Source organism: Elephantulus edwardii, unplaced genomic scaffold, assembly GCF_000299155.1.
Source record: "Elephantulus edwardii isolate Elephantulus edwardi_28Jun2011 unplaced genomic scaffold, EleEdw1.0 scaffold00070, whole genome shotgun sequence".
NCBI classification, from domain to species: Eukaryota; Metazoa; Chordata; class Mammalia; order Macroscelidea; family Macroscelididae; genus Elephantulus; species Elephantulus edwardii.
The window spans coordinates 7288996-7299169 of NW_006399820.1; the positions used below are offsets into that span (position 1 = coordinate 7288996).

Below are 10174 nucleotides of genomic sequence, written 5' to 3' on the forward strand. Positions count from 1 at the left end.
TCTGACAATTGTCTTTATACGTATGCTGAAATTGTTTTTTAATTACCTTCAGCAAACTTTGCTTGTGTTTCATAATAATGATGTTGTTCAATTTCCACATTCTGGAAAAATTAAATAATATATTAGATGATTAAAAAATTTTCTCACAGGTTACAGTACACAATAAGGGATGTAGAGTCAAATGGGAATTAAAGGTCACAGGTTACTTTATATGCCCACCATCTGGACTTCAAAAGGATAGAAAGTCATCAACTCACTTATTCATTATTGCCATTTGTGAAGGAAATCTTCTCAAAGCAAATGGAAATTTTGAACACATGAAAGATGAATTTTTGTCACTTTGGCCCCAGAGTAACTAAAAGTCAGAGAGGTCATAGTGATGAGAAACTAATAACAGGTTTTACATTTTTCTTTTTAGGGACAGTAATAATGATTGGTTAGAATTTTGAAACCCTATGAACCTGGAGAAAGGATGGAAGTTATACAAGTGTTCATGTCTTTATGAGTAGCCTATGACTCAACAGTACTTAAAAACAACTTATCAGGTATTATTTCCTCCTGTATGAGTTACTTGCCTCTGAAAACCCACTGGAAGGTCAGTTATAGATTTGGTTCTAACCTGATGGTACACAACAACGAAATGTTAAGTATTGAGACGTGTGTGTGTGTGTGTGTGTGTGTGTGTGTGTGTGCGCGCGCGCGCGCGCGCATGCGCGTGCACCTACGTGAAATGCATGTGTGTGCACATGTGCATATACCTTTAGAAACTTCTTTATCATTTCTTCTGAATAAGGCCTGTGCTGATGTCTTGTTAATTATAGAATAAAATATAGGAGCACACAAATACTTGATAATTGGCTCTTTTTCCAACCTTCCTCACATCTTTCCTGATTTCTCTTGAAGCATTCACCCTTCCAGGGTTTAATGTGACTAATTTTCTTCTACCTTACTTGCTGAAAGTGTAAAGGACTCAGTTGTCAACATGGATTGCAGTGTCAAGAAAACAAAAATTCTCACCACTAGACAAAAAGACAACATCATGATAGATGGTGAAAAGATTGATTGAAACTGTCAACAACTTCAACTTCCTTAGATCCTCAATCAATACTCTTGGTATCCTTAGTCAGGAGATCAGGAGACATATTATACAGTGGAAGTTTGCGGTCAGGGACCTGCCCAAACTTTTGAGTAGCAATGATGTTAGTTTGAGGACTAAAGTTTGCCTGATTCAGGCCAGAGTCTTTTTAGTCACTTTGTGCACATTTCTTCTATAGCCTTCTCAGCCCCAGACTGCTTTCCTAGTTTCTATATTCCTATAAACAGTGTGTCCATAGAATGCTCAAAGGACTCACTTCTGGTTCAAATCATCAGTGACTCCAAGGAAGAAATACATTCATTTTACAGCCTCATAAATTCAGAACAAGATCAGCTATGAGTTAGTTCTGACTCAACAGCAATGAATTTTGTGTTCTATCCTTGTTATTCAATCTAAGTCTTTGTTCCTTACTCCGGAAAGTGAGGAGAGGGGGAAATCTATGTTTACTTGATGTTAAAACCAAATGAGATAAAGAGAAAGAATATACTTTAGTATCACATTAGTATAAAACTAATTATTATACAAATATGCATTTTTTTAAAAAAATAACAATTTGAATGCATAAGAAAGAAAAAAAGAAAATGAGAGAAAAGTAATGCGAGTATAACTGGAAATAGAATAAACTTGAGAAAAGATAATTTTTCAGTCTTTCCTAGTGATTAGTTTGTCAGTTTTAAAATCTATACCTCACCTAGAAATATTGATTAACTCTTCTATAATACATGACAATATTGCCCAATTAAAATGTGGTGCTATATATTCAGGAAAATTTAGAAAAAGGAGATACATTGAAGACAAATGTCTATCACAGTTTTACGGATTCTGTAACCTACTCTCCAGAACACACTTTTGTCATTTTTTTTTTCATTTCCTTTTGGTCTAATTAATCAAACTCTTTCCTAGGATGTTCATTTCTGGTAATTATGCCTTCCTGAATATGAATAAGAATTAAAATACCATTTGATGTTTGAAATTATGGGGGTAATCTCAGTGACGGAAATGGATGACCAGGTAAGGGAAAGGAATGACCCATTTTCATATTCATGAAGATGTCAAAGACTTATAAAGCCAATGTCTGGGAAAGGGAAGGCTATAGGAGTTCCAGATCTTCTCTGGTCAAGGAGATTTTCTCCACTTATTACCACTATGGCTAACAAGGTGTCATCACCAAAAGGTATGTGTAACAACTAAGCAAACTATTGGTTTTACCAGCACTTGTTTGGAGACATTAGATTCCAATTTTTTATAAACAAAGAGTTTTTGGTAAACAGCTAAGAAACTTATGAAAGGCAGTTGTATATTGACAGTGTAGAAAGCAAATATTATTTTTAACTGGAGTGGGGTAGGTAGGTGGGTGGAATTTTACAACTCAGGAGACATTTGGCAAAGTCTGGAAATGGTTTTGACTGCTGTAACTGGCATCAGATGAGAAAGGGTTGCGGATTCTGCTAACATCTGACAATGTGTATGACACTCCTTGACAAAAAGGGCTTGTACATCCCCAAATGCTGAGGATGAGAACCCCTGGAATAAAAGAAGAGCATATGAGTTCAATATTTTTTATAATCTCCAGAAGGTAGAAAATTAACATTTATTTACATGGAAATTGCATTTATATATGTTGGTAAAGTCACAAAAGCTTGGTGAAAATAGTAAATTCTGAAGCCACAGTGTAGACATTGAGTGTAGAAATGTCTCTTGTACTATTTTATCAATTTGGTGTGAGCCAAGTCAATTAATTATGTTTAAGGCTTCTAAGCATAATGTCCCTTTCCAAGATTTAGTGTCTATTGAAAATATGCCAATAGCATATGAAGTGAAATTTCACCATCCTTGTTTCTAAAGAACATTCTGCTTTCCAGTACAGATTTATTTGTTCTTTTGGTATTCCGTGGTATAGTCAATATTCTCTTTACTAATATCACAATTTTAGCTTTAGGTTCCTTTATATCTGATATTATGTATGAATTGCATGACAACAGTTCAGAAATGTTAGTATTGTAAATATTTTATCAGAGACTGAAACTTATCTAATAAATTATGGGGAAATAGCTTGTTTTCTTTCCATGAAATGTTATTGATAAAAGAAAAACAAAACGCAATCTACATCTCAGAGAACTTAAGAACATTGGGTTTTTTTCTTTACAAAAAATTCTATTTCATGGTATATACCCCCATTAAAAAAAGAATCTTCAAAAAGAAAGCAGAATAGTAATATTCTGTCTTTACTTTCTTGGGTGACATTTGAAGGGAGAGGACGTTAACAACAATCATAAAGCTTGTTTTCTGAAGCAAAAGCCAAAATAGTTGCCAATTTTATTTTCTCTTCTATTGTGAGAATTCCTCAGATGATAAATATACCAACAAAGGCCCTCAGAGTTTTACAAATCGATCCAATTACATTAATTTCCTAGAGCCAATATTCTAATTTTTCTACCTGGAAAGCTCATTTTCTTTATACATGATGATAAAATGCCCATCACATGCCTTATGTGACTATGACATATATAAGACGAAACTTATAAAATATCTCTTACATTGATTATATTATTATTATTATTATTACAGTTAAAGGGTTATTGACTTATAGCCTACTAGGTTGTATTTAATTCTATTGTATATAAGATTGTAAGGAATAGAGTTCCTCAATGTCATCTAACAATAGTCATAATAATACACCCAATTTATCTTTAGATATTTTTTCACACATAAATCTTTATCACTTGCTTAGTTTTATCCTGAACATTCCCAGCTGCATTGATTAAGGGTTTCTTGGAAACCTAGTTTCTGAAAAACACATTTTATATTCTTTGGAAATAGTTTCAATGAAGTTAAAATCTAGACTTAATCTGATAGCTACATAATGTGGGGTGTTTTTTTTTCTTCTTTTTCAAAGTGTCTTTTTTAATTGCTTCCAATCACTGTCTCATAAAAAGTGGGTATGCAAAAGCAGTGAGCAACATCAACTTCTCAGGGTCTTTTTATCATATAATCAAAGGCAATATCATTATTGCCTATTCTTGACAAGTGACAGCAGTGACCTCTGCAAATACTGACTTTCCATGACCATGGGTACAGTCCCTGTTACTTTTAGACAGTTTGAGAACCCATGGGTACGTGTTACATGCAGAGTGGAAAAAGATCTCTGAACTGTCATCTTGCTTCCTCCATCTGCTTTTAGTAGTTAGAGTTAGGTGCAATCCTGTTGTCTATCTTGTCAGTAGAAATGGTGAAAAGGAAAGCCAGGTGTATGTCATCAGGTTATTGTCAAGCTCAAGAAAAAAACTTTAAAAGTCATTGGTAAAATGTTCAAGCAAATGCACAGGATTGTTATACCAAATCAGCAGATGCAGCCCACACCATCACTTTTATTTTAGAATTCTCTTCATACTCACTATTAGCAATCAATCAATCATATGTTGATTCCAATCCATGATACATGATCCATGTCAATTCCTGCAAGGACAAAGCAATACAGAATTAAATAAGAGTTAGAAAATTGTAAACTCCTAGAGAGTCCCACTGCTGGATAAGCTGTAGGAACTTCCAGGACATTGAAGTAGCTTAAAAGAATGTCCTAGACATCCTGGCTCAAAATTAATTTAAGCTCCAAATGTTTGCAAAGTGCAGAAGCACTTCTGGGAGTAGTATAAGAATGCACGAGTAACCTCTCTCTCAAACTATTTATCTGTACAAATATAATTATACATCTAAATTTACACAGTGGAAGGCATTGATTCTTTCCCTTGGCCCTTTGTCTATTGCAGTATCCAGTCATGCAACTGCGGACAATGAAAGCAATAAAAGATCTTTCTACTGTATTGTTTTAGATCTCCCCGGTTGCACAGGCCCCCTCAGCATTGCTCATGTTTTCATTTACCCAGGATCATGCCTGCTTTTGCTGCTGGTGGTGTCCAACTTGCTCCTGTGCAAGAGTGTGTCCTCTATGTCTGTCTGTCCCTACGGGGATGGCAAATGCCAGGTGCCGCTCTGGGAGATGTTCCAGCGTGCAATCCACGTGGCTAACTACTTCCATATTCTCGCCGCAGAAACATTCAGCGAATTTGTAAGTACACCACTTCTTGCTTCCTCCCAGCAGAAATTTTGGTGTGACTACTAGCCCTACTAAATTTTCAACTGCAAAACTTTACGAGCCAAATTCAAGTAGATTAGCTTAACAGGTAAAAGTGAAGTCTGAGATTGTGCAAAGAGTTAAGATGCTAAACAAAAGGTTAGAGGTTCAAGTCAACCCAAAAGTATTTGTGATCTAATTCCAAAACGTTTGTCAGTGAAAACCCGACTCAGCACAATTTTACCCGGGCACACAACTGTGGGGGATAGGGTTCCTGTGATTTAGGATCAACTCAACTGGCAACTAGTTTTATTTTTAGATTTAAAAAATGCATCTTATAATTAAATATGAAACAAAAGTAAAGGGACAAGTTCATAATACAGCCTGATGTTACAATTTTTTTCAAAAAGTATGAAGATTAAAAAATCTCTTTTAGATATTTGACAAAGTCTTTTGAGGTGGGAATGAAGGAAAGGAAGAATGATTATTATTTTTCTTTCCAGTAGGGACCATGTCTCTGCATGCACTCAATGACTGTTGCATTCAATAAACTCAATGGATTCAACACCATTAAATAAAGTTGAACTCTCTTTTAGGAAAACAAATAATAAAACATTTTTTCATGCGCCTTTGAAGGGAAACAGTGATGTAGTATTTCCAGGATATAGATCTATAATCACAACAAAAAAGTATGGTTTAGAAGTCAAAATCATAATTCTCTTTCTGGTGGTGGTACCTTTGAAAATTGCATGTTAAGAAACCTATTTAGGTCAGACAACAAATTTACTTCTTCAGTAATTAAAGAAACAAAACTAAAAACCATGACCTAGAGTTTGTATAATATGTTTATATATTTATTTCTGCATAAGAAAAGCTTTTTTTTTCATCCTCCATTTTTTTAATGAGGCCATCTTGCTTTTGACTGGCCATTTTTTGTCCTCCAAATCTTTCTAGTCATCTTTAAATGTTCATAGCATTTTGCTAAAGGTTCTTCTACTATTTCATTACTACATTAGCTAAGTTTTTTTCCTTTCAATTGCTGAAATCCAGTGCCCTTTTTTGTCTGACTTTTTGACACAGTCAACAAAATTGTACTCAACATCTATCATGAACTAGGTAATATATAAAATGTTTTGGTTCAGAGGTTAATCAAGCAAAAGGTATTAGTGTAAAATACCTATCAAGACAAGTATATCAACTCTGGCCCTCACACAGCAAAAGAGATTATAAAAACTGAATAAATAGGTCCACATACAAAAAAGCAATTAGCTCAAATATTAAATATTAAGATAAAACATTTATCACTTCACATTTTTCTTATTTTTGGTGTTTATTCTTCATATAGTAACCTGTATAGAGGTTGACAATAAGCCAGCGAATTTAAAAGAAGGGAAGAGACTGGAATTTTTTAAAGTTAAAAATAAAGTTGAGTTTATAGAGACAATTTTTAAAAAATATATAGAGGGACTCTTAAATTTTTTCTTTCAAAGTTTATGTAGCTCCCACTTACTAAAATAACAAACAAAAAAATTAAATAATGTCTATGAAACGTGTTAACATTTTTGATAATAGATTCACTTATTTAGTGCCCAAGCACTCCTGCCTAATTTAATTTGCTTGCTCATTTCTAGGAGAAACATTATGGCCTGGGTCAAGAATTTATGACCATGGCCATGAACAACTGCCATACTGCTTCCATCAGTACTCCTCACACCAAAGAAGAAGCACAAAAATTAGATGTAAGTCTTTTGTCTAGACTTTCATTAGTTGTTTGGAAAGGGGTGATGGGTTGTTATCATTCAACTATAGTATATTAAAGCTATTTTAACAAGCCATGGTGAGGGAGCTCTGGTGATCTAGTGGGTCAAGAAAGGTGCTGCCTGTCCAAAGGCATGTGCTTCAAATCCACCAGCTGCCAAGTGGGAGAAAGATGGGTAACCTCCTGTTAATTATAGCCTCTGGAAACCTGGAGCAAGATGGACTGTGAGTCAGTTCTGACTTGATGGCACATAACAACAACCACAACAAATGTCATGATAATTATGAATGCAGAGGAAATTAGAGGAGGAATAAACAAGCAAAGAGAAATTATGCTATTAATTAATCTGGAGGAAACTCAAATGCTAGTGTCAAACTAAATTGTAAATACATAAACTTTTCCTGAAGCCAACAATGACTTAATCTTAGAGATAGATTGTAGATACTATACTTTATGAAAACTTGACATAAATTAGCATCCATGTGTAAAATGTAAGATTAGAAGAATTTATGTAGATGTTAGAAATTAATCTGCTGAATTCATTGAATTCTTTTAACCATTTCTTTCTGGAGTTTTAAGTTTCTCCACCTGGTTCTTCTTACTTCCTCGATGCTTTACTTCATTTTTCTACACTGACTTCTCTGCCCCTGTCTATATTATAAATCACACTGCTCCAAAATAAGTCCTGCGATATATTTTACTTCTATTGGATATAATTATTGTCTCTGTTCACATGATAATAAAATCTGCCTTTTCATGACCCAGTCATCTACATACACTACAGTTTTTATGCATATAATTGGATTCTCTCTGAATCAGTGCCATAATCACAGTTTTTATGTTAAAGAAACATTTTCACATATATACTCTGTTCTTTCCTTCTTTTAGAGAGCTCTGGTGGCCTAGTGGGCAAAGTGTTGTACTGACAGCCTAAAGATAAGTAGTTTGATTCCACCAGAATAGCCACTCAAGGGGAAAAGTGGGAGATTCACCTTCCATGTGATTTGGAACTTCTGAAAACTTGATAGTGGGGCACTTATGAGTCTGTTCTACCTCAATGGCAAGTAAAAACATAACTCCACTTTACAATTTTACTAATGGTTCTGGTATTTTCTTGGTCTGTTAATGTCGTTAATGATAATCCTGACAAAAAGAAGAAGAAAAGTGGTAGGGTGGTTGAGAACACCAAAGAGGAGAAATTGAATATTTATTGAAATTTCCTTCTACATAGTCAGAAACTTTACAAAGCACCTTACCTACGTTGTTAGACTGAGTCTTCACAATAATCCTGTCACGTAAGGAGGCTCAGAGAGATTTTGGACTTTGTACCAGTCAGATGACTGGTGAACAGCAAGAATGGATTTCATGCAATTAATAGTTTTTACTCACTTGTTATGTTGCAGTTCTCCTAGAAAAACCAAATGTCCACTCACTGTCTGACCTGCACTTTCTTACAGTTCCTTTCTTTCATGGTCCAGCACACATTTCCATTGCAATGTCCAGTCAATCCTTCTGTACTCTTTTTCTCTGTTGTCACTAGGCTAGTTGAAGAGCATCAACAGAGCTAGCAATTGAAAGCAGAGATGGTCGGCTACTTGGAGTTTTATATATGACTCTATTTATTGATAAACATAAATGAGGAGACAAAATCTTCCCTTGTGGAGTCATATGTGTTATTTTCTTCCTCCAGGAGACAAAAGATTGTTTTGAGAACAGGCATACTTATGGATGCAGTCTCTTCTATGTTGTCTCTTTGTCCTGATAACAAAAGATAAAACTGAAAATCAGAAGTAAATACATTAATACACAATTGTATTCATTCAGTCTGAATGAATCAAGGGGTGTAAACTATTTGAGCCCCTTGTCACCGGTGCAGTCTCTCCTGAGTCAGATATGACAGGCATACAAATCAGGTCCAACAAAACCCACATGAGGTTTCCCTCTACCCCCAAGAAATAAGCAAAACAACCAAAGTCACTGAGGGGACAGATAGATTTCATAGGGAAAATAAAATTCTTCCCTGTGTAATATGAGCTCCTGTTAGACAAGGAATTCTTTCATAGCTGCATAATTAGAATTAGTTTAACAACTGGCAAGTCAATAAAAGAACTCTGGTGGCCCAACAGTTAAGTGGCTGACTGTTAATCTAAAGGCTGGCAGTTCGAATTCACCAGCTGCTCCATGGGAGAAAAGACCTGGTGATTTGCTTTCATAGTCTTGGACACAACACTTTAGGGAAGTTCTACTCTGTTCTATGGGCTACAATGGATTAGAATCAACTTGCACAAGTACACAACACCACCATAAACTACATTTTATGTTTTACATACAAAAAGCACAAAGTAGCTTAAATTATACATTTCTACAGCTTTTGTCATCTAGAAATATTTTACATACAAACAGAAGTAACAAAGGTCCATCTCTCAGCAAAAACCACATTTAAGTAACCTCTTTCCTATACTTACTTTGATTTCATTTTTATCATTTAACGGAGTAGACTGAAAATCTTCTGAAGATAATATTCCAGTTGCTACGCTCTTGGAAGGACCCTCTCAATCATCTAGTCTCTGAAGTGCAAGGCGTACAAGGAATCACCAACAGTATATCATCAAAAACCAAGGCGATCGAGGAAGAAAGCAAACGACTTCTAGAAGGCGTGGAGAAGATCATTGACCAGGTGAGCACTTTCTCACATTTTCTCTTTAATGAAACAAGTCTTATCCAAAATGAGAACTGCATATTGAAGCATTTAAATTTGCAGTTGTGTATTTTAGGCGTTCAAGATTTAGACTGCTGTTAAATAAAGGATGAATATAGTAATTCAAAGTACAGATAGTACCTGTATTATATATTTGAGTTACAGCAACCCATGTACACAACTCCCTTTTTTTGGCACACCCTAATGGCTCAATAATACTCAACAACATTTGTAATATCTATGCATTTAAAAATACCTGTAAGGTTTCCAGTCCCCAAAGATGAATATCAAATATGCTAAAAAACAAAAACCCAAACACCAACACATTAACTCATTGCCAGTGAGTCAGAATCAATTGATGGCTGACTTTCTAACAGGTTTTTTGGAGGCTGTAAATATAGTGTAGAGGAAGAGATGGTTTGCATCTTTCTCCTTTAGAGCCACTGATAGATTTGAACCACCAGAGAGGTGGAGTCTTTTAGGGTAGCACCACAATTTCCTACAAACTTTCTCCTAACATTGGATAATAAAAGGCAAGATCAATGAAAA

The 10174-nt window shown here is 35.0% G+C and overlaps 1 protein-coding gene across 1 annotated transcript in view; it reads left to right on the forward strand.

Annotated features, from left to right (window-relative positions):
• The first annotated feature begins 2242 nt into the window (after positions 1 to 2242).
• LOC102865919 (prolactin-like) overlaps positions 2243 to 10174 on the forward strand; it is a 12573-nt gene continuing 4641 nt past the window's right edge. The window contains exons 1-4 of the mRNA XM_006888656.1: positions 2243 to 2270; positions 4981 to 5162; positions 6800 to 6907; positions 9425 to 9604. Of these exons, the coding sequence (XP_006888718.1) occupies positions 2243 to 2270; positions 4981 to 5162; positions 6800 to 6907; positions 9425 to 9604 (498 nt within the window). The remainder of the gene's footprint in view (positions 2271 to 4980; positions 5163 to 6799; positions 6908 to 9424; positions 9605 to 10174) is intronic.